This window comes from Numida meleagris, chromosome 4 (assembly GCF_002078875.1).
Source record: "Numida meleagris isolate 19003 breed g44 Domestic line chromosome 4, NumMel1.0, whole genome shotgun sequence".
NCBI lineage: Eukaryota > Metazoa > Chordata > Aves > Galliformes > Numididae > Numida > Numida meleagris.
Genome location: NC_034412.1, coordinates 79,623,636 through 79,647,584, shown reverse-complemented (window position 1 = coordinate 79,647,584; position 23,949 = coordinate 79,623,636). Strand labels below are relative to the sequence as shown.

At 36.1% G+C, this 23,949-nt stretch overlaps 1 protein-coding gene across 4 annotated transcripts in view; it reads left to right on the top strand.

Moving 5' to 3' along the window:
* TBC1D19 (TBC1 domain family member 19) overlaps positions 1–13,987 on the top strand; it is a 52,384-nt gene extending 38,397 nt beyond the window's left edge. For all 4 annotated transcript variants that reach the window (XM_021395608.1, XM_021395609.1, XM_021395610.1 and 1 more), the window contains 9 exons: positions 461–523; positions 3,348–3,432; positions 5,736–5,780; positions 7,013–7,045; positions 9,477–9,586; positions 10,719–10,810; positions 11,428–11,543; positions 12,535–12,605; positions 13,608–13,987. In XM_021395608.1, coding sequence (XP_021251283.1) covers positions 461–523; positions 3,348–3,432; positions 5,736–5,780; positions 7,013–7,045; positions 9,477–9,586; positions 10,719–10,810; positions 11,428–11,543; positions 12,535–12,605; positions 13,608–13,682 — 690 coding nt within the window. In that variant the 3' untranslated portion in view covers positions 13,683–13,987. The remainder of the gene's footprint in view (positions 1–460; positions 524–3,347; positions 3,433–5,735; positions 5,781–7,012; positions 7,046–9,476; positions 9,587–10,718; positions 10,811–11,427; positions 11,544–12,534; positions 12,606–13,607) is intronic.

The window sequence follows — 23,949 nt, the reverse complement described above, 5'->3', positions numbered from 1 at the left end:
CTTTCTTTGCTTTCTTTGCTTTCTTTGCTTTCTTTCTTTTTCTAAACAAAGAAAATGTTACATAATTTTATTTTAACAAGTATCAGCATAATTAGAGTGAATTTATTGTTGTAAATTCTCTCCTTGTTCCTGCAGTGGCTCTTGTGTAAGACATTTGTTTAAACTGTTGAAGAAACAGTCATAGAGAAAATGGTAAACTTCATTTTGAAGAATAAATGGTTTCAGAAGTAAGATAGCACCAGACCCAAGTGATTCCATTTCAAGTTTCAATTCTAAATACTTTAGTAATCCACTTAATATCATGGTTTTGCATTTTAAAATATGGAGTATATGCTTAACCATGAGCTTTTTCATGATTAAATGGTGAAACGGAGACTTCTACCATTGTGTAAAGTTTAGCTTCTGTGAAAGTCTGAAAAAATGTCTTTCAGCTTCAAACTGCTTTATTTTTTTATTTCAGGATGTAAAGCTAACAGCAAGCAATGATGACTACTATTTTGTATTTGAGGATTATTTATATCAGGTAGGTAACTTCATTTTTTATCAGAGAAACTAGAAAGCATACTGCTGTGGCAGTATATAGCGAGACCCTCGACAGATGCATGTTTGCTCCATTATGTATATTGTCTCTTCAGAGTATCAATACTGCAAGCCAATCTTGTATGTTTGGACAGATTAAGCATGACTTACTTCTAAAAACTCCTGAAGGACCCTCAATCATCCTTCCAATATGAAAATATATGAGGTCGGCTATATTCTTCCTCTTTCTAGCTTTGTAATAATAAAAATGATTAGCAGGAGCTGTGGCATGCAGAGAAATTAAGACTTGAGAATTATATTCAGATTTCCAGTTTAGAAACAAAAATATTGCTTTACAGCTCTTGCAGTGACATACTGCAGTAAGCATAAAAGATAATTTACTGACATTTTTAAACTGAAGGCACTGGTTCTACATAAGGTAATGATATGGATGGTTACTTCTGAGCTTCCTCCCAATCCAAAGCTGCTACTAGCAATAGGGAATACAGCTAATTTATACAGAATTATCTTCATTGCTGCCTGTCAGATACCCTTAAACAGAAGGGAATTACATTTATGAATTTCCTAATGTGTACTTGATTGCAGTGTCAACAGAAATGTCATGCAGCAGACTTTGCATTCTCACGGTTCTTTCAATGTCATTAGTCACACTTGTTAGGTTAGACTTGCTTAATTTTTTGTTATAGAGCTACAGGAAACTGAGTTCTTCTTTGACGGTAGTATGTAAAACTGCTAGTAATTTGGAGAACTAAAAAAAGCAAAAACTATCCTTAGTGTTGTTTACCCCATATGAATGGGTAAAAGTAATGGCTTACTATTTAAACATGCTATTCAGTCATGTCTACATATGATACTTTTAACATAGTCATCGTTTAAACATCTACATTTAAAATTACAACCTCAAAAAATTATAGTTTATTTTACTTAAAATAGTTACAAACTTAACATCTGCATCTGATTTTTTCAATGAATTAAAATAAAAAAAATAACTCCACAATGACAACTCTGCATTGATCTTATTGTATCCAATAATTTATCAAACATTTCTGTACTTAAAAAGGGGTTGTGTCATTATTTCTTACAGCAGCATCATTTCAGTGAATGAGACAAATAATATAGAAATCGACAAATTCGTACTTTTGTGATTTTGTGTCAGATGTTCTATTTTAATACTTGAATCTTACATCCCGCAGAACAAATATGTGCCGAGAGCCTCACCCAGCAGTTTTCAGTGTAGTCAGAACTTGCATTTGGGTTGGAGTCTTATCTCTTGTAAAGTTACATGGTCTTATTTTAAAGACTTCCAGATTCTGGCGCTGGGCACTGTATCCCCCTCTGTGGGTGCAGGAGGCCTCAAATAAGGTTACATTCTTTCCCCGATGAGAGGACACAATTTATGTCCCTTCTGGATTAGTTCCTCTTTCTCTCACCTCAGTTAACATATACAGAAAATTACATCTGCCTGTGTATTGTTATTGTCAGTTGTATTTTGGCAGCTGTGAAAATGACTGTGTATTGTACAAAAATAATATTTAGCTTAAACTGTTCAAGATAAAAACTATTTATTTTTTAAAAGATGCTTGTATTGGAGAAATAATTTTGAGATCCATAAGAGGGAATTTTCTCAAATATGACCTGCTTCAAAAAAAAAAAAAAAAAAAAACTGGTCATCAGATGTCATGGTTTTGCATGTTTCCTTTTGATAAATGCTGGTATCTGGAAACTGTTTGCAATAATTTGTTGAAGGAAAACTCCATTTATTTTACTCATAAGAAATTATGTAGTAAAACACTGTATAAACTATCTCCACATCTTACACCTTGGCTACAGTTTGAAGAAAAACTGTAAAGAAAGCTGCAGGAACAGAGGGTTTCGTTATCTAAAAGTCAGCAAATTGGAGGCTGTTTTACTTCTGCCCTCTTGTGTCTGTTCTGGATAGCACAGTCTCTCATTGCATTAGAACTGAAACATTTTAATGTAAAATAATTATTGTATTTTTTCAACTGTATATGGGATGAGATTATTTACTGTTTTTTTTTTTCTTGGAATGCTTTTAATATTTAATTTTTAACTCAATTGCTATGAATACTAGATTGTTCCTTTATGTAAGCAGTGAAAAATACAGATGTATTTTGTAAAATACAGTATGCATTTCAGGACTTAAGGATATGAGGTAAACATTCTCGCTTGTTCTTTTGGAAAGTATGGAACAGTGCAAGCATTCTGCAAAGCTCATGGGAATGAGAGAGAATAGGAGGATCAGTCCTCTGGAAATGCATGTATATTAAAATGTAAATTCTCCATTTGCATATGCTCTTACTTGGACTTCCCTCAGTCATAGTAACCGAATGGGAAAATGACCTAATAGACATAAAAGCAGCCAGGCGCATGCACAGCCACTTTAACTGCTGAGATTAATGGGAAGGGGCCTAAGCAAAAACTGAAGAGTACTTTCCAAACTTTCCAGAACTTCCAGAGAACTTTCCAGAATGTTCCAACATGCTGATTATTCAGGTGTCCATCAATATGACATAACAGAAGGGAGTAAACCTGTGCTTAGAGGCAAAGAGGAAGATTGGAGGATGTGGATATTTTGCTGACAACAAATGAATGTGAAGATGATATCATAGCAAGCTCAAAGTGAGCCTGGAAATTTTAAAGACACTAAATGGAGCTGGTTGATAGCTTTCAACCATATTAGCTTTCTTCAGTAGCATTTATAAGCGCTAATTAAGGCAGGTGCTTGAATCTCTATTTGGCTTTTCTTTGTTGGTTGTCAGCTGATTTTTGTTTGCTGTCTTCTACAGGTATTACTCTGTTTTTCCCGAGATACTTCAGTATTGGAGCACTTTGCTTACAGTAGTGCTACTCCACCTAAATCATACATACGAGGTAAAAGGAGTTGTTTTAAAAAAGAATACAGTATGTGAATTTCTTTTGTGTTCATTACACCTGGTAGACTACAGTTAAAAGAATATTAATAAAGAACATCACGTATCCACGTGACATCTTCACAGGTTCTATTACTGCAATTTAGAAACTGATTGCATAAAGGCCAGATTGCAATGATGTTATTTTGTGGTAGTTTTCTGTGTGTAATTATTCAGTGTTTTTCCAAAATAAATTTAAAACCCATCTATGACAGTATAGTAGAATCTTGACATCTGCCATCAACTGGGATAGAAGTTTAAATACATATCATTGTCCTCTGCAACGTCAACAGATTTACCAAGTGGAAGTAAGGGTAGAGTGTTATCTTCCCAAAGCAGTGAGTTTTGCAGGTATTTGTAGACAGGAACAGAACATGCTTCTGAAGAATATTAGGCTTTGTTACACAGACTGGGAAAATACAGCTCCACCAAGCAGGCTTGTGCTGATTTTTTTCATTGCACTGTGTCTTCCAGAGTTTTACCCTACCTTTGGCTTTATTTCTCTCTGTGAGTCTGATTTTTATTTATTTTTTTTATAACTTAGTAGTCTTAAATTTATCACTTCAGTCCACTTGCCCTCTCAGCCAGCTTCTGCCCTGCTTCTGAGCTCAGCTGCCTTGCTTCTTAGGTGCTCACCTCCTTTGGTTTTTCCCAGAGATTCCTAATTTTGTCTTCCTCCTTGAACCCTTCAACCATCCAATCCTTTTTTTTTTTTTAAATATATATATTTCATTTAGATTTACCTTCTCCATTACCGTTTTCTTCCTTGGTCTCTAGTTCTGGTATATTTAGCCTAATGGATACCAAGTACTTTCTTTAGCAGAAGCTCTGCTCACTTTGTTTTCCATGTGCTGCTACTTGTGTCACTAGAGCCAATGATTATTTTGTGATTATTTTTTTTCTTCCCTTCTTATTGCTTCGTAGGTCTTTTCTCTCTCTCTTTGAAGGAATTAAGCAGTTTACTTTACCTACTGCCAGAAACTAGCAAGGGGTCACCTGAGAGCAGAGCAGCAGTGGGGTCTGGGTCTCACTTCAGGCATAGAGCCATGGCAGCCCAGAAACACTACTATTCTACTTATTCCAAAACAAATCTGGAGAATGAAGTTGCTGAAATCTAAGTCCCTGCTGAACATGTGGAGCATATATCTGCAACGCTTGTAGGTCCTATTTTTGGCTAATTTTCCAAGAGAAATGCTTCATGCTAAAAATAATCGCCTTCCAGGTTACAACTCCCAGCTACAGGGCAAGCAAACAATTGAAAGGAAAAGTAAAATTATTTCTTAGTTTAATGAAACAACTGATTTCTGTAATTGGAAAATACTGGATTTTGTTTTCATGGGGTAGTGGGCAAGAGCTTCACAGATTAATTTTGAATTTAATTCTGTCAATTTGTACTATGGGAAAATATTTAAGTCCAAATTAATTTGAACCTGGCAAAAGTTCCCTGTGCCATTCTTCTGTGCAGAAAGAACAATATGCACGTAGATCTGCAGGACCTGTGAATATCCTATAAATTTTCACATAAATTGTTATATTCTCTAGTTGAATTTCTCATTTTAAAGCAGAGAAATAATGAGGTTTTAAGTAATTGTAATGTATTTAAAAATCTTTTTTGTAGTGCTAAATAAATGGTGAACATTTTTATAGCAGAATTTATATTAGAAAGTCAAGTAGTTACAATACTGTTGACTAATGTGAGGTGTTCGTTTTGCAGGGAAGAGAAGAAGTACTATGTTCAATCTGTATAGTCAAAGTTTGTCTTGATTTAATTAGTCTTTTGTATCCAATAGATAACTTTTTTTTTGTTTTAATTTATCACAGCTGTACCATGCATCTTCCTCTCTGTTGCAGGCTTCATGAAGTCTTGAATATTTTTTATGTGGTGTTCTTCTGTCTTTTTAAATGACTTTGCTGTCCCTAGGTCAGCTTACCACAGAATGATAGACTTATCGCTCTAACCTCACTGTCTTCAAGGACTGCAGCAAACACCTTTAGAGCTCCTTAATATTACACCCCAATCAAATTTCTTTTTCTTTTTTTCCTTTGTTTGTCATCCTCCCTTGTTGGTGCTGCATTTTTGTTTTATGCTGGAGAGTGTATCTGTCCTATTGCATTGCTTACATGCTTTTGGACTATATCAAATGATCAATAACACTTGCAGTTACAACTTTTATAATTGTCACTTAAAATCTATATTTTTTAACTTATATCTTTACACCTTTTAACAGTTTAATTGCATTTTAATTGTGGTTTGATGATTCACAGGAAAACTTGGAATAGAAGAATATGCAGTTTTCTATCCACCAAATGGTAAGAATGATACTACTACCTCCTCTAGTGGTAGATTGGAAAGGTACAGGATATGTTTTTCCTCAAATATGTGTTAACCTCTTTTTCTATTTCAAAGTGTGTTTTACTGTTATTCTGCCAAATTCAATAATTTAAAGGACTAAGTTGAACTGAAGATAATGCAGAAGCACGTTCACCCTATTGTTAATAGTGAAATGGAGTTTGTCTGTATGTGTAGGAAAGAGAGGGAAAACAACTTCTGGTGCAGCAGTTTGTACTCCAGTGACAGAGGATCTTCCCCTTAGAAGATCTCAAAGATACATCCTGACCACCCAGCTTTTCAGTACTCTGCACACCACATTTGAAAGTCTCCTTTCAAAATCTGTGTTCATTTTAGAAATTCAGATGAAAAAAATCTGTACAATTTTAAATCAGTATCATTGCTGCTGTTGCTTCAAGTGTTAAATTTTTTTTCAGCTCTTATTTTGATCCTTTCAGTCCTCGTCTGTTGAATTCTTACCCTATTTTTGTGCCCCATTTTAAATTCAAGTTCATTGCTATTGTTTTCAAGGCCTCACATCACCAATCTTGAATCTATATATCTGACCTTACCTTTTGTGCCTTCTTTCTCCCAGTGGTGTCAGTGGTAGCACAGTTGTTTGTTCCCCGTTCTTCAATTTTTCCCTACACTTTTCTTTGCAGCTTTATAGCCATGAAGGTCCTTCTGACCTCTTGTCAAAGCAATTCCCTCATATTGGTCCTATGGAAAATTAATGAATGGGAGCTGAGATTAGTTGCAAAGGAGAAGAGAACTGTCCTGAGTCCTCTGCCAAGTCCTCTAAATGTTTTGTCTGAGTACTGCATGAGTTACTGGAAGTCTTGGCCTCTTTTTTTTTTCCAGCTCCCTCCTTGTCAGTGCATGACATTTACTGGTTGTCATTTATCTGAAATTAGGTTCTGATTTCATCAAAGCTTATGTTTACTAACTTCATGGAAACAGAGCTTTACATGGCTTTCTAGGAACTATAGCATGTGTTATGGCACACCATTGGTCGTTGTGAAGTAAATTAGTTAATTCCTTTACTTAAATACAAGCTGGAGATCTAAGACTGTGGGTGCTATAACAAAGAGATAGTTTATACTTGTATTAGGATTTAGAAACTTGGGGGGAAAATACATTGCTAGCATCGATAAAAATCCATGAAGATTACAATAATGAAAGAACAGTAACAAAAGAAATCTTTGTTTTTTAGGTGTAATTCCGTTTCATGGCTTTTCTATGTATGGTAAGTGTGACTCATACAGACTCTAACAGTCTGGGATTTTTTTTTTATTGTATTGTAGTTTCAGGCTGTATGTATTTTCCTCTAAGTATATGGCTCTATACATTCTACTTCTGTGTACATAAAAGCTGTGCTATGTGATTCTTAAAATTTCAAGTGGCTTCTATTTCCTCACATTACAACTTTATACCATATACTGTTTGAGAGCTGATCACTGGGCTGTTGGCCTCCAAGTCAGAAGTGGCATCTTAATGTATGTGAATAGAGGGAGAAAGTTCGTTTGAAGAGTTCTCTTTTCTCATGCTTCGTGTCTTCTGGGTAGACCAATTTATCTGTCGGTCTTAACATGAATTATATGAAAGGCCTGCTGCTGTATCTGTCCTCGAATAGGAGTTAAAGGATTATCACTATAGTGATAGGTTGATTGCTACTACCCTGCACAGAGGAAAGCTTGAATATCAACAAGATTTCTAGGAAGAAAGCAGAAAAATCTCCCAGTTTTCAGATATTACAAGGCATGTTACAGAGCAGATGTACTGCAGAGAGTTACTCAAACACAATGAGAGTATGTGTTACAGGTTTCCAGAGCTTGTGGTGGTGGTGATGGTGGTTTTTTGTTTTTTTATGGTTTTTTTTGGGGGGGGTGGGGGGGATGATATATCAATGGCATTTGGGCAAGCAGAGTTCAAGACTATACTTAAAATGCTGTGTTTAGCTACTAATAAAGTTTAATGATCCCACTCCTCTAATTGTCAGAGATAAAAGGCAATTTAAATGTGAAATAGAAATTTGGACCTGAATGGGGAATCTAAGTCTTCTGAAGTAAGAAGCAGCTTGGTTATACACTCCTCCTTAAGTGCTCACTCGGAGGCTTTCAATTTCTTCCATGTTAAACTGCTTTTCAAAATGTTTGGATTTGAGTCTGCCCTTTAGAACAGCGCTATCAAACTGGGTGGGAGCTTCTTCCCTCCCTCCTTTCCCCTTTTACTTGGAAAGGGCACAAAATAGACTGGCTGTGAGAAGGAGGGAGACTGAAAAGCCAGGCAGCAGAAACACTATAATGTGAATTCAAGCTGTGTGTGCAGCAGCTGGGACCAAGCAGCTCTAGGAGGAAGTACCTGGGACCTGATGTAAATGACGTGTACTTTTACATGTTTGCACACATACTCTTGTACAGTGCCACCCGTCAAGCGCTGTTCTCTTATCCTTCTGGCCTTTATGTACAAAAGCACTTTGCCAACTCTTTCACCTCAGTCTTCAATCCTTACACATACACACTAGTAAAACCCTCTGCTTTTCTTAACCCAGTGTAAATACATATTTCTGTGAACATCTCACCTTCCCTTAGTGCCCCCACCTCTCATACACAAGTGCCATTATATTCTAGTAAGCCACCTTCTCTGATTTATATATGTAAAAGAATGAATTCACACATGGATGCATACATCCATATATATCAATAAGTGTACTTATACCTATATGCATATATATACCTTTTTTAGGCAGACAGTGTATTGCTGTCCGTGTTTTCAGTAAACAGAACTGGAGGGAAGGGTGAATGCAGAGATGGAGGCTGTGAATGTCAGCAAGTACAAGCTGTCAAGCAAAAAAAATGCATCTATAAGATGAAGTAGTAGATGTGGTGAGTGAATTGAGGGATTAAAAGAAAAGCTGTTTCCAGAAGCGTGCACAGAACAACTGTGAAATGTGTGTTGAATGACTGGAATAGAAACCAAGGGTATCTGGTTATGCTTGGGCAGCATATATGTGAAACAGATTCATCTATATGCCAGAATTTAGAGGGAAAAAAAAAGAGTGAAACAGAGTTTGAGAACTGCTGCTTTACAAATATACCCAACTCCTATTTTGAATCAGGTATTTTAAAAGACTATTTATAAACACAAAACTACCAAATGTCCATGTTTTTCAGGTTTTATGAGAAATAAACAGGTCTTTCTCAGTCAGTCATAGTTCAAACAGTAAAAAGACAGAAATCACAGAAACACAGAAATACCTATCTTACAAATGAGGAACCAATTTATGGTCGCTATCCTGTGAGCATGTTAGAAGTTACAGATGGTTAAATCGATGACTTGCAGTGTGCAACATATCATTGCCCTACCTCCCAGAGCAACAATCCTTAAAGCATATTACTTATACTGAGGAAGGCAGCACTGTAGAAAGCGGGTTCTAAGTAGTTTAGATTCTTGAAATATTAAGAACTGTTAGCTAGAATGTATTGTACTCCCTTGCTTAACTTTGTACTTCAAATGGTAGACTATTTTAAAAATCTTTGAATATTTTCTATAGCATAAGTTTTGTAAATTGTGCCAATATGTATTACATGGTTTTCACCATACTTCATGCCTCTAACCATTGAATTCTTTTAGCAGTTTACAACGTTGTGTCAATTATAATTCTTTTATCCTTTCAGTTGCTCCACTTTGTTTTCTGTACCATGAACCTTCCAAATTGTATCAGATATTCCGTGAGATGTATGTGCGTTTTTTCTTCAGACTCCATTCCATCTCTTCTCATCCCTCTGTAAGTTCATTAGGAATTAAAATCCAATCACTTAATATTCTCTTTGCTATAGAACAATATTATACAGTAGCATAATTTTTCTTTGTGATTGAAATATATCCTTATAATGTAACAAAATATTTCAGGCAAGCTTGGGAAGGATATTGGATATCTTTTTCTACCTCAATTTCAATCTTTGCTACAGAATATAACGTACTTTATGAAATTATATATTTTACTTAATAGGATTCTTAATTCAAGCTGTTACTTAAATACATATTCTGTCCTATTTGAATTGATGACATACAATTGCTCACTTAAGTGCTTTCTAGGGTAGATGGGCTATAATGTAGTCAAAGATATACCAATATCTTTTCAGTGACATCATGTTAATGTCTCTTTCTTTAACTCAACCATCTTTGCATGAAAGCATATGCTTTTTATCATTACTAGATGCTGGAGATACAATTTAAATAACTTCATTACCTTCACAGCCAGCTGTCTTAACTATAAGACAGTTGTAGAAGTTTTTGCTTATCTTCTATTTATTAAGAATAGCACACAGTAAATGTTTTTCTCTTCTCCCTCACAAATGGCTGAATTGTTATATGACATTTTGAGAACATTTCCTGGTTAAAAGAAAATCCTTTCCTTACATTTAATGTACTGTTTCAAGGCTGGCCATCATGCTTTCAGGCATTTATAGTAGGGAAGCTGGTCTTTTCCTTTTCATGGTAATTTGTTAAAGAAAATTTAAAATGTGCTTTTATTTAACTTATTTGTAGCTATCCTCATTGCTGTTCATTTCTATTATCAGAGAGACTATTTCTCACATCCTCCATTTTTTTTAGCATGTATATAATAAAAGTGGAAATATTTCAAGTAGGTCATTTCAAGTAGATGCTGGCATGCAGCTGAGAGCTGAAAGGGGCTATCAGAACATACAACATTGCTAATATATACATAACATTTTAGCCTTAGTGACTGAAGACATTAGAGTTGCTCATGCCCTGCTTATCTGTACTGTATATTGTATCATTAATAGTGTTTTGTTTCTTGAATTAAAAATTCATGCATACTTACATGCCCACACTGTTTTCTCAGACTTGACAGCATGAGCGTTAGTATTCAGGATATGATCTTGTTTCATTAGGGCATTGTGTCATTGTGTTTGCTATTTGAGACTCTTCTACAAACTCATCTGCCTCAGCTCTTTTATCACCTTCGAGAAATTGGGGCGCAGCCGTAAGTACATCTTACTGACTTGATATAAATGTTACGGATTAATTGTTATTAAGATGCTGGCTGTCCTCTTGTATTTTAATTTAAAAACTGTGAGAAATTATTCCAAACTGCAGGCATGAATGTGCCAATTTTCTTGAAAGTCATTTGGAGTCCTTTGTCTAACGTGTATATGTACATTGTGCATTTCCTTCAGTACGTTCTATGAAAAAGAAAGGGTAATTGCTCTTTGTGTTCATATGAGAAATGATAAGTGTTACTAGGTTAAGTTTCAATCATTCACGTCAGATCTGACAGAGCTAAGAGAAGAGTGGAATATTTTTCTTTTTGTTTTCATTGTGATATGCTCAGTAGGGCAGAAGCTATTGAAGGAAAAGGAGAGAGAGCAGGTGGTTGTCGTTCTCTGTAGTATAGTCATGGCAGCAAGTGCAATAGAACCTGAAAATCTTACTGTTATAATCAATATTCATAACAGCAGCAGAAATTGATGAAACATTTGGGGTGATAAAAGCTGAGAATCATTCTAATTTAATCGTTTGGTCAGAGTATTTCCGTGATAGAGGATTTGTCTAATCACGGGAGAGAGAAAAATCTAACTAGTGTTTGTTGCTTGTTTGCAGACTACGAATTTCATTTAAATGGATGGTACGAGCATTTTCTGGTTATTTAGCTACAGATCAGCTCTTACTTCTGTGGGACAGAATCCTAGGATACAACTCCTTAGAAATTCTTGCTGGTAAGGGAGTTATTTTTACCAAATATGTTAAGTCCATGTAGATGAAAGGCAAATACATTTTAGCTCACAGTCTATTTTGTGACAAGAAAACTCAGTTGTTCTTTGAATGCTGAAAGCAGATTATATGCAAATCAAAGAGAATACCTTTTAGAAATTGTATAAATACCGCACCTCTAACAAAAACATGAAGTAATTTTTAATCTACTTCTTCTTTATAATTGTTTGCTGTGATAGCAGTCCAAAAGTAGTGCTCTGAACAGAGCATAAGGTGTTCTCCTGGTAACATTTGATGTGGCAATGATTAAGATTTGAATTCATCACCTTTCACAAAATACAAGATTAATCTTATGGGAAGTACATCATCAGTACTTAGCACAACTGAGAGTTGTCCTGATTTGCTGTAACTCTTTTTTAAAACCCTGTCTTTTAGGAGACTTTGAAAGTTATGTACTTTATAAAGGAAATTCTGCCCTAAGATTTATGCAAGGTAGAGGCTTCTAAGGAAGTTATATGTATCTTCAGTTAGATCACATTTTAAATACAAAGAATGTGAATAAAAGAGAAGTTTTAGTTCCATTTGTACGTAAGAGACAGCTATGTAGATATGTATACCTATATAAGAGACTGCAAAATGAATTAACGTTTTTTCAAGTTATATAATGCTCACAATTGAAATGTCATTTAAATAAATCCAAATTATTGGCTTAGAAATGAAATAATTGTAAATCACCTTGTCCCTTGTAATTAAAAGCTACTTATCTTAAACACAAGCATTTTCACTCAAACTTTTCTGAAAGGATGTTTGTTGTCCTATCAGTTTTAGTGAATAGCCAAAGAAACTCAAACATTGACATTCACTGTATATTATTATTCAAAATCAAACTAATTATTCTGGGGAGAGAAAATTGGTATTTTAGATGAAGATTAATCCTAACCAGTAATTAATAGGTCATCAACTTAAATATTGGTTTGTTGGCTTTTTTTTTTCCAGTCCTGGCAGCTGCTGTATTTGCTTTCCGAGCAGTCAACCTGATGGAGGTGACATCATTAGCTGCAGCTGAAGTAAGGATAAGTTTCAGTTAGAAGAGATTGAAATAGTTTCTGATCCTTTGCCAGCAACAGTAACCTAAGCCTCACATGGCACGTGGTACATAGTGCAAATGTTTCTGCCTAAATTCTTCTCTTAGATAAAAACTAGATAAATTTTGAACATGCAGTACATAATACTACTTCTCTGGAGTAAGTGGAAGTATAAGTATATTTGTTACAAAAATGCAGAGTTATCAAACTATGTTGCATAATTAGCGCTTTTTTCTATTTTGATCTCAAAATATGTTAGTGGGATATATTGTTTTTAAAATTATTGTGGAGGTTTGTACTTTTTATCTCAGTATATTTTAATGTAGCTGCTTCTGTGCTTTTTAATATTACAAATATTTAACAAAGTTAATTTTGTTAATATTGAACCTGAAAATTCATTGCAAGTGCTATCATTTTACAGGGAGGAAATGGAAAAAAAAATCAGTCATTAAGATGAAGATTATTATTGTTTATCTGTACTAGTTTGTTAAAATAGATTTTTTTCCAAAAATCTTGTGATACATAACTTTGAGAGATTGTGATTGTTTCAAATTTTTTGTTTTGTTTTTTAAACATACTTCATCAGAAGACATTGACTCTTTGAGTCAATACATTGGACTTGCTTCATAAGTACTAGCCAAGCCACAGGATAAGGATTCTTAATTCCCAATTATTTTTAGAAGCAAGTTGAAATGTTAGACCTCTTGATGCCCTGTATACTTCAAGTAAGTCTAAAGGCTAAAATAAAGTTACTTGGTTTTATATACGTAAACATACGCTTTTTCTTTGAATTGTTAGGATGAAAAATAAGGCAAGAGAAGTTTTTGGCACGCTGAAGTAAATCAGCGTAATTTGTTTCTAGTCAGATCTGAAACTAATTATTGTTATAAGTCAATATTGAATCTTTTTCTGACTTCTTTAGCTGCTTTAAAGAAATGTGATTCAAATGTCAAGTTTAACAAGCCTTTTGGGTTTTTATCCTAGGCTGTACTTGCTGACCTTTCAACCCTGAAGGTTATGCCTCTTCTTCAAATCTTCTTGTTTGCTACTGTCACTTGATCTGCTTCAACAATACTGATATTGCATTTCCAGTCTCTCATGAGAAGCTAATAATCAACTATGCAATGTCTGCATAAAACCAAAATTAAACTGTATGTATAATATTCATTCAGAAATCTTAATAGAATTTTCTAACTGAAAACAGTAACTTCACACAGAAGTGTGTGTAATGCATGCTGCTGAGTTTCACCATAACAATGGTTATTACTTGTACATTAAGAATGACAAGTTGTGCAAACGGTTATGAATCAGTGTCTAAAATGCATGTAATATTAAATTAAATAAACTTAATGTAATTCTTTGTCTGAGTGTTGTAATATTAATGTCAGAATTCTAAAAGCTCCCTTTTAATCTTAAATAACTTTTAGAAGCTCACAGCTTAGAGCATATCAGCTCTGGTACCATAAATTGAGAAAATGAAGATACTTCAACTTTCAAGACTTTTTCTCATTTTCTAAGAATACAGTGGGGTAACATGCTAATTCCGCCATCTATTTTACTTATTCCCCCCACAGAAGTTTTATCTGTGTTTTCTCATGTTAGTTACTTATTTTTGTTTTTTTCATAGAGATGAAGTCATCCTTTCCTCATTCATCATCTGTTAAGTGTACTGCTCTCTTGGGCGTCTTCTAAACTCCTTCCCAGAGTCTCATCAAAGGCCCAGTGTTGTAAAATATGTTCCCCTGTAGAAGGCCTGAGCATAGCTTCCTTCTGAACTTGTTGAAGCCAGTCCTTGCATGAGCCAAAATATTCCCCTGAGAATGATGCCAAAAGTTCTTTCACAGTACCCCACACCCTCTTTGGGAGGGCAGCGTTATGCCTTTGCCAGTTTTCCAGCCTTGGTGATTCAACAGCTCAGGCTTCAGCTCAGAATCCAAACTCATATCATTGTGTGACGGATTTTCACTACGCTGTCAGGCTGGCTTGTCGTCTGTTAGCAAGCACGCCATTTTGTGAGGTCTTCCAGTTTTTTCCATTGGCTTGTTTAATACCAAAGTGAAAATCACTAATCTGATTTGATATAGCACATTTTAATACCTGGAAAAGGATAAAAGTCAAAAGGACATAGGTGGTTATATAGCCACTGAGTTTGCCATGGGACTTCTATCTTCATCTAAGTTATGTAAGACGCGTTACTTTCAGAGCGACCTATTTATTTCCATGGAAATGACAACAGACATAAAGAGCACAATAATGTTATTTGGTAGAGCAAATTTTCAGCTATAAAACACTATTTTTCAACACAGTCACCACCATTAGCTATGCATTTTTGCCAGCGATGAATAAGAGCCTGCATGCCATTCTCATAAAAACCTGCCCCAGCGGAGGTTGTTGCCCCTGCTGAAACGTACCACCACCCCCTCCCCCTATTTTCATCCACTGTTTGGTCTCCATAAATGTTCAGCAAGCGTCAGTGAATGTCAGTGGTTGCCATTTTTTCCACATGGAGGAATTCAGTGACACACTGGTGGAATTCATAGAGGAATTCAATGACACATTTCATGCGCACTTCCATGTTTGAAGCCATTTTGTCAGACTGCACCTCTGCTGCCATCTCTTGCATGACAGTGAAACATAACAGAATATTCGCAGTAAGGTTCAACCTCTGCTCCCGTATCACCACCATCTGCCTCTGACGTCGTAAGCCAACATCATAAAATAGGAGGCGTTATTTTCAGAGCAGAACATATATGTATTTGTCATTTGTGATATGTACTGAATGTACGACAATGAAATACACATCCTCATAATTTGTTCAGCAGTTACCTGAAAAGTGGTCTAAGCCATAGTCTCACCTAAGTTTGAGCTTTATGTCTGGTTCTAATTATATCTACCCATATAATACAGGAAGAAGCTAACTCAACTTTTACAGATTGCTGGTAAATTTATAAGGCTAATTTTAATAAAAGTAAAGCTTTGAATTCAGCACGATCACTTCTAATGACAAACAAAACCATTTAATAAGTTTGACATTGAATGAGAGTATTTTTAGCAATTTTCTTCTGGATGACAAAACAGATATTTTCATTAATATTTGACAGAAGTGGTTTTAACATTTTTACCAGAGGCTTTTCTAGACATTTAGTTTTAAAAAAGAAGACACACATGACAACTTCTATCTTTACAGACAGTATTACCCTATTTTACATATGGGGAATGAAGGCATAGAAAGATTAAGAGATTTGCTAAAGATTACGGAGTAAATTCCTAAGAGATGAGCAGTCTCTCCTGAATTCCTGTTTATACTTCAGTAACCTCAGCTTGCGTATTAACTACAGGACCTTATTTCAGGACAGCACATCATGCACATCTACCTCTAAAAATCGAACATTTTGCAGTTTTTAAAATCTGTGAGACTGGGTACCAACTTAGAAACTATAATGTTAGAAAGCATTCACAAGAACTGTGGCTTTGTAAGGTCATTACAAGGTTACTGTGGCTTGGGAGGAATTAAAAGTATTTACGAAATAGCAAATGAGATCCTGTAAAGGCCTGCTGACCTTCTATTCCTTCCTGTTGCTCAAGTATATGGTGTAGAATCTGACCATTATTCTAACCCATTCCTTTTTGGGCTTCTTCTTCTCTTCTTTTTCTTTTTTTTCCTCTCCAATTTTCAATAGTTTTGAAGGAAGTATAACTAGGAAAAGATAGAGACTATAGGATTATTGTTCAAACAAGGAGTTCTGTGAATCTCAGAATATGGTCTGTTTTCCTGTGACTTGGCATCTCATTATTCATTCTAACAATCTCATTTCTCCCTTACGTCCCCTCTACCTTCCCCACTGGTGTATTTGCTCTTCCTTCTGTTCTTTACCTTTGTTTTTCCTGGTGGCTGGACAGAGGATCTTATGCTCTGCAGCTAGCGTGGATCAGTGTGCATCATTGGCCAGACCACTTTTGCTATGGCTCCCTCAGCCTGGAATGATGCTGTGTCTCATGCTTCAGGCTTGGCCAAAGACTTCATGGACTACATGCAGCTCTTGAACCAGGGATTGTATGGACCAGCTGTGGCAGTGAATTTCTTGAAGACCTATGCTGACTTTTATTGTATGTTTAAGTTGACTTTTTGAGACGCAGATGCAGATGTATATAGGAATAATGAGTATAACTGCTTTAGAATGCGATTAATGTAAGATTAAAAACAAACTGGATCCTTTCCTTAGATTTCAACTGTACTCTCTTAGAACTTTCTTGAAATCTGTTTTTAAAAAATTGCTTTTACTGGAGTTTTATTGTTTTCATGTTCGCATCAGTTTCTCCTTTTACTTCCAACAAAATATTGTGCTTCAGTTTCTGGATGGCATTTGTATTTTTGATCTCTCTTGTTTAAATAACACTACTTCATTTCAAATATTTCTTGAAAATAAAATGACTGGTTTCTATCTCACAGTTAGATCTCTTCTGCTAGGCAATATTCACTTTTGAAGTGTTAACTCTTAACTCCGAAGAGCAGTTCAAACCTGTTTAAGTCCACAGTCTTGTCATTTGACTTCCAAATTCATAAAGCTCCCTTTTTGTTTATGCCATTATAAACAGTGGCCAGATTTTGATAGTAAAACCATAAATAAATAGACGCTTACACTGATTTAAAGAGACTTAGCTGAACTTTGAATGGCTCAATTTAGCGAAACTGTTTTCCTTAGTCTGTTTCTCCCTGTATGAAATCAACATAAACAGATGTTTCAGTACAAGAACCAATTGTTTCCATATCTCCAGATAAAGATCGATTTTTGCTGTTTACCTTTAGAATTCTGGCTATGATCTGTCAGAGATTTCTTATAATGTCAAATAGACTGTTCAAAAAAAATGCAAAAGCAAATAGGCTTTTCTAAAAATGTAACTGAGTTATCTTGTTTCAGTACTTCCAAAAATATATTGAGGCTTTCATCTTGATGGCTGGGTAATGGAACAGCTGAATAACTAGAACAACTTCTACTTTTTACTGGATTTTTTTGGTCATAGGAACAAATTTTATTATGAGAAACGCAGTATGGAGATTGTAAAACAGCTAGATATCCAGTAAAGGAAAAAGGCTGGAAGGAGCCATTGCTGCAAGACAAGTGTCTACGTGTTAACAGAAACCAGCAAAAAGTTATACCCAAAACTCTATTTTACTCTCTTCTAACAGAAAGAAATCCAATGAATTTTATACAGTTCTTCCAACAAGACTGAAGGGATTTTACTAACAGATTGCTGTGTAAAGATCAATTATGGGAATGTAATGTAGTGAACCGCTTATCAACCCTAAGTAAGAGTTTATTTAAAAGCTACTGAAATATTTTATGAAACTGTGGGAGTCTACTCTAGGTTGGGAAGAAGAAGGGACTTTTTACTTTATCTGATCAGTGAAATACTTCTCGGCTATTCTGTCAGGTATTTTATGTTAGGAAATGGGGGAGGGAGGGGAGGATGCAGGAGTGGTGAGAGCTGCAGGGCTCTTCCTTTTCCCTCCTTTCTTACAGCCTTTTCCTGTTCGCGCCTCACTGCTGGCAGATGGTGCTGCTTTCATCCCCAGAGCGGACACAGGAAAGGCAATCAGTCCAAACCAGGGTTTGAGATTAACAGAGCTCTGTATCTCATGTGGCCGGCCACAGTCAGCTTCCTTTGGCTGCTGATAGCTCATGGTGAGCGGCCGCTGGGCTGCTGGGCTGGGCCTAGTGGAGAAGTCACGCCAGGGACTAATTCCCTCCTCAGGGTGTCAGCTACACTGGCTTTTAGAAGTGCTCAAGGACAACTATGCCACTGTTTTTAGAGCTTTGGGACCAGATATGAGATAGGAAAAAATGTCCCCTTTCTCTGGTGGCTGCTTGCAGAGGCTCCAGGCTCTCTGCACAAGGCCACTCCTGTTGCAGAGCAGCATGACTGTGAGCAGCTCTGTGGGAACCACTGGCTGCCATAAAGAACAGCAGAAACTCGGAGAGATCTGGGATGGAGAATGAGCTCTGCTTCTGACTGAAATTGGTCACGGATTTTTATTCTTAGCTTTTCAATACCTTAACAAAAATTCTGGAGCAGGGAAGATTGGTTCGATCTAACAGTGGAATGGTTGCGCTCTGCTTTAAAACAGTGTTAAAATGTCTCATCATAGTACTTTTTTCATTGGTCAGGTCATAATACCTAATGACTGCCATACAGACTAATCACATGTTTGGGAAACGTTTCAGGATACTTGTGTCTCTACGGATGTCATGTGGTGCAGCAGCATCCAGCAGATGTCAATGGGGACAGAGTGAATGTGTGCTTAGAACACGGTATTTGCCTTTGGTTCAGCGTGCTTTGCAAACTTCCTGTGCATAAACTGCTGTAATGTGATCCAATCGTCCTAAATACTGGCTGGAGATCAGTCTTAAAATGATGATAGGATGGGTAATTCTGCTTTTTGGCAAACCATTTTATTTATCTGTTTATTTAAGTCTGCACTCAAGCCCAAGGAGGTTCACCTGTTTCTGCACCATATCAGACATTATAGCCTGCAGAACATGAGCTTCACATTCTGTGAAGTCATATTTCAAAATCAGTGTGTTGTTTTAGATGTTGGACTACTGATATGTGCTAGCAATTATCTCTAGAGAATTGGCTTTATGGAGGACCACAGTGCTTTGCCAAATGACATTGTATTTGGCTGAACAGTTTGAACAAATTGTTTCTTTTGGGATTATGACCAAAATAAATGGAATATTTAACAAAGGAGTTAAAACACTCAATTTATGTAAGACAAAGCATGCAATCAATTTCTGTGCATTGTTTTAAATGATAAAAATTGAAATAAGATAGTCAAAGACAAAATATAGCAACAGAATATGTTTTGGTGGATATCTGATAGTTCATTCAACAGGAGTTTATTCCATGAATGCTACATTCTGTAATTTTTTTTCTGCAAAGTTCTTCTTAGTATAAAGTTATGTTCTTAATGAGTCCAGTCATAAATAGTAAATCATCACAAATATATGTTATAAAAATCAATTGTACTTAGTTTGCTATCTGTTCAGAATTATTATCTAAATTTGATTATACGTCTAGTGTCCAAACATTGTTCCTTTTTTCTCTCTTTCTCTCTCTCTCTCTTTTTTTTTAAGTGCTTCTGGGTTACAAAAACATAAGCACTGCTTTGAAGCCCAGTTCTGGTTCATTAGTGTTGACTGGAAAACTGGCAGTGTTACAGCCCGTGATGGAAGCTCTGCTTGCTTTCTGCGTTCATGTTTACTCCTCAGCTTCCTACATAAGGACGTATTTAGATATTCAAATTTAGTTTGTGACACACTGGAGATATTCTGACCATTGCATCTTGGAACAACCAATTTCTGAAGATGTAAATGATATATAAATATATATAAATATATTATAAATATTTATATAAATATATATTTATATGTAAAAATTACATATAATATATTTATATAGTTATATAAATATTATTTATAAATATAATATATAAATATATATATAAATACATATTATATATAATATGTATAATTATATATATTATATACATAAACATATTAAATATACATAAATATATATAAATATTATCTTTCCATTACAAAGATATTATTTCTAATCTGTTACGAAAAAATCCTGGAAAACCTTTAAAGATTAGAATTCAGTCCATTCCTGCATTAGGTGGTGACATGGATAAAGGGTAAGTATACAGGAGCATTGGTTTACAGGATATATTATTTATTTATTATATTATTTATATATATAATATATATATATTATTTATTTATTTTATACAGGATATATTATTTATTTAGGCAAGTAATCAGTATTCAGACCTGCAAATACACAGTGAAAGACAGAAGCAGTAGATGTTCGGACCCTACAACAATCAAGGTTAATAAAGATCAAGAGATTTGAAATGCTGGAAAGTCAAATGCATCAAAGACCTTCCTGTCAGTGTGATCCTCCCAAAACAACAGAGGCTGATGTACGGGACATGTTCTCAGTAATCCTGTCTCACATTTCTGAATGCAAACATTGGAAAAACAATGTGGAGAAAGGGTGCACTGCATATCTACCGGGTTTTCCATTAGGAGGAGGGAGAGAGAGAACCAGACCCAAAAAAGACTGCACATTTTCTCAGGCTGGATGTTAGTCTATGTGTTCACTCAAAGTTCACAAAAACCTGTTTGAGACCATTCTGAGTAGCTTGGCTTTAAAGGAAATCACACACAGCTGTGTATGTAATAACTTTCAATCAGGTAACTGAATTATTCCCATTGTTATATGCTACTCATAAAATTTACCCTTATTTCTTGGCTTATGTTGAAGGAGAGATCACGATGTTAGTTTGTACAAATAAACTTTGTTTTGTGTACACTAGATGTTTATGCAGTGTCTAGAACATAAGGAAAGCACGAAATAAGAGTGTATTTTCCAGAGAACCAGTGGAGAACAGTGAAATCTGGATAAAGAATGAAACACAGACCATCTTAGATGATGTGTACAAGAGACTTTTTTCTAGTTCATCAGATATTTCCTGGTCTCTGCTAATGGTGAAATTCTCCCCCAAATCAACTTTTTTTTTTTTTCCTTTGTAAGCAAAAAGCTGTCGTCTCCAAGATGTAAGGTCTATCTTTGCCTGTTCAGATGTGATTTTCTTCCCGCTGGATAAAGGACCTTATATAAATAAATGTCTTTTCCTAGCTCAGGAGCAGGAACTGTAATTCTTGTAGTTATTCTAGCTGTGTTTCCAACTCAAGGCTAGCATTCTTATAGCTAAGCAATCAGTCTTCCCTACTTTTATAAAGGAAAATGTCATCATTTCTTCAGCAGTAGAAAGAAAATTAAATGTAAAATGTTACGGAATACAGCTCTTTATGGATATGTTTCTTGTTCACAAGTTTCAAACAGCTTAACAAAGAATAACAAAGAATAGCCTTAATGTTTTGTTCTCCTTTTGTATAATTTACTGTAAATCTCTCAGAAAACTGGACCCAAACCAGATGAAATTAGTGTATTCTCAGTGCAAATATGTCATCTTTTCAATTTGCTCTAGATTGAAAATTTGCCCCTTTTTAGGAAACACCATGGTAAGAAAATTAAATAGCAAGTGCAGGGTAAATATCTCTTTTCTGACTTCAGTCCAGACATTTAGCCAGGGAGATGGTTACTGATACTGCTCAGGAAATTGTTCCAAAGCAAACAGGTTAAGGCTGCATGCTCTGGTTTTGGTGGTTCTGGGCCACTGAAAGGTAGGGTTGTTATGGGACAGAGACTTTCTTTAGAGTCTCAGTGCTATATTAGTATTTTACCGAGGATTAAAGTTGGGCAATTTAGCATTTTATTTCCTTCATAATATTCCTTTTAATTTTTTACTAGCCCCCTTATTTCTTTATGAGTTTACAGGCCACCTAAAAGGAGGAGCTGTTAGGATTTTAGAAGTGTATCTCATGTCATGCTCTTCTTTCCAGCTTAAGACTCCCGGGATGCAGTAACTGCCCTGCTCTAAGGAGCAACACCCACTGTCGTAGTTCATGGTTTGCTGCCATGGCTCTTCTGTAACTCTGGACAGGTGCCACAACTACCTCAAGACTGCATAATTCAGGAGGCATTAGAAACCTAATTTTTTGGGATTTATAGCTAACAGTTTCTTGAGTTTGTCTTCTTCAGATTACAAAAACATCAAGATCTTGTAGAAGGTACCAGTCCTGGAGTGATATTGAAACTTTCCATTTCGAAGGATCACAAATGCTAGTTCCAGATAAAGTGGAACATTGCTGGTGTTAGCACAGCTAATCCCACTGAGAATGCATCTCTGGAGCCAAACACTTCTCAGAGACCCTCTTCAGTCTTTCAAGAATGGTTCTGAAGATATCCTCTGAACTAATTGGAGTGTAAATATAATGACAAATTGAAAATCATCAGGAAAGGTTTACCCATTGCTACTGGATGTGTAAGCAAGCTGTAAGCATTCATCTTTATGGATGTCTACCAGGTACCCAGGTATATCCCTTTCAGTAAGGCCCGAAGTTACTTATTCCTGTGTCCTGAGGATGTGAAGTAAGACATGTGGAAAAACATAAGGACCATTTTCTGCTGTTCACAAGAAGCTCAACTGCCTCCTGTCCAGTCCTCTCATTTTGGCTTGCAGCTCCCCCAGCCATCCTGCTCCACCAGGGCTCCTCTCCTCTCCCCGGGCCGCAGCTCTGCCTGGGGCTGCTCCTGCGGGTTCTCTCCATGGCCTGCAGCCTTCAGGCCACATCCACTGCTGCACCTTGGGCTCCTCCATAGATGCATGTGGAGATTTGCTCTGTGCAGTGCCCACAGGCTGCAGGGGGATGGCCTGCTCCACCCTGGGCCTCTCCTGGGCTGCAGGGAACTTCTGCTCTGACCCTGGAGCACCGCCTGCCCTCCTCCTGCACCGACCTTGGTGGCTGCAAGGCTGTTTGTCTCACAGTTTCTCACTCCTCTCCCAGCTGCCACCACGAAGCAGTGTTTTCCCTTTCTTAAATCTGCTCTCCCAGACCACAACCAGCGTTGCTCATGGCTCAGCACTGGCAGTGGTGGGACCCTGCTGGAGCAGCTAGAGACAGCTCTAATCTGACTGGGACAGTGCTGGGCTCTGCTCACAGGGGCCATCCCTGCAGCCCTTGTGCTACCAGAACCTTGGCATACAAACTCAGTACACTTATTTAGATATCTAACTTTTAGTTGAACCCTTCCCTGTAATTTCCCATTAACTACCACAAACAGTTTACAAAAAAACCCACCTGTTAAAACTCATTAAATATATGTAGGTAAGTCATATAGAGGTTGTATCAGAGAAAGCCGACAAACTTTATAACTGAATGCAGAACATTTTTGACCCACCCCTAATCAAAACTCCTAATTTCATCTTGAAGGCAATACAGGGAATAAAAACATCTAAATTCTTTGAAGATCATGAAGGTCAGTCAACTCCAATGCTCAGAAAAGCTTAGCACACTGCACACAACCTCCAACTATCACAACCTGCAAAGCAAGCAGGAACAGAAATAAACTGTATGTACTGTTTCTGAAGATGTAAGTTTTATACAAAATGTTGCTCTCGCTTTTTTCTTTTTTATTCTTCTGAGAAATATAGCTGCTTGCTGTGAGTCATAATGCCAAATGCCCAAGGTTGTATTTGCAAGTAGGAAGACCATCTATTTCCAGCATTCTGGTAACTGAGGATGTGGCCTCCAATGCTTTTTTTTTCCTATTGCCTAAACCAAAGAACACACATAAATGAATAAATAAATGAAATGAAGTGAGATAAAGACAAAATAGCTATTATTTTATTTTC